General features: G+C 43.6%; 1 protein-coding gene across 1 annotated transcript; it reads right to left on the reverse strand.

Annotated features, from left to right (window-relative positions):
* Positions 1–465: 465 nt before the first annotated feature.
* On the reverse strand, positions 466–984 carry LOC147442372 (universal stress protein PHOS32-like). Its single transcript, XM_086529648.1, has one exon. The coding sequence runs from the start codon at positions 982–984 to the stop codon at positions 466–468; it is 519 nt and encodes a 172-aa protein (XP_086385774.1).
* Between the last annotated feature and the right edge of the window lie 275 nt (positions 985–1,259).

Here is a 1,259-nt window from a genome sequence, read left to right on the forward strand (position 1 = left end):
CCCCCCCTCAAGCCCAAACTAGACATGCAACTCATGATACCTCAAATTTTTGGTGTACTCGTTAACCGTGAGTTTTAGGTTCTCTCACAACCAAGGATTTTTTGTGTATCCATAACTTGGTGCTATGATAGGGACAACTCCCCCTTGAAAAGATAGGGTGTAGGTCAAAAATTAGCTACCAATAGATGGAGTTTTTGGTTCACTGCCAAACCTTGGGTTTAACGTGTACCCAGTAACCTCATGAGAAGCGATAACAAAAATGGGACTTGAGAACAAAAAAATTGATACTTTGGGAGGTCTTACCACTCATGTGTGGCAGTGTCTATAACCTGTGCAACTGGGACATGACAATAACTTGTAGTTGACATAATAAAACTATGCGAGGGAAATAATACTCTAGACTTGCAATCCTTAGTATAAGGTAGACACTAGTAACAATTTGCAGGGCCATAGTAACACCTAGACCTAATGCTTCTCTTGGTCTACATTTTTGGATGGTTTCTTCATGTTAACCACAGGGCATTTCACACGGTGAGCACAATAGTCACTCACACTTCTAAGCAAAACCCTCTTTACTGCTCCATATCCATGGCACCCAACCACAAGAACATCTACATGTAATTTCTCTACTATCTTGCAAATAACATCTCTTGTGTCCCTAGGTACAACATACCTCTCCGAATTAACTTGCTTCTCTTTCCAAAGCTCCAAGGCTCTACTTATGAACGCATTTATTTCTCTCTCTTGGGCCCTCTCCATGCTTATGATCATCTCACTACTCAGTATATAACCTCGGCCAGCAAGGGCTGCACAGCTTATGGGCGACAATTTGGCATGCAAGAGAAGAAGCTTGTCAGACTCCCGAAAGTTGATGGTTTTCAAACCCCAACTTAGGCTGCAAAATCTCTGCTCGCTTTGATCGAGGGATACCACCATTGTCTTGCCCTCCTGCTCATGGCGATCCTCTATGGCTGCAGCTTCCATGGTGTCTTCCCTTGATTTTTCTTTAACTGACTTACGACAATGGTAAGTCTCACGTCTGTCTGCTTGTTTCAGCGTATTGAGAGGTGGTCCCAGCAACACATACAAGATCGGATACCAGTGTTAGGTTAGGAAGCTATGGTGGGTGGTAGCGGTGAGGAGGCATGGCGTGAAGGGTGGTGCAGAAGAGCGAGAAAGAGAGAGAGAGAGAATTCGTGATACACAGAGACAAAAAATAGGGCTATGCTTTTTCTTTGTGTGAACTTGTATATGAAGCC

The sequence above is a fragment of the Adiantum capillus-veneris genome, chromosome 14 (assembly GCF_014529385.1).
Source record: "Adiantum capillus-veneris isolate H3 chromosome 14, ASM1452938v2, whole genome shotgun sequence".
NCBI lineage: Eukaryota > Viridiplantae > Streptophyta > Polypodiopsida > Polypodiales > Pteridaceae > Adiantum > Adiantum capillus-veneris.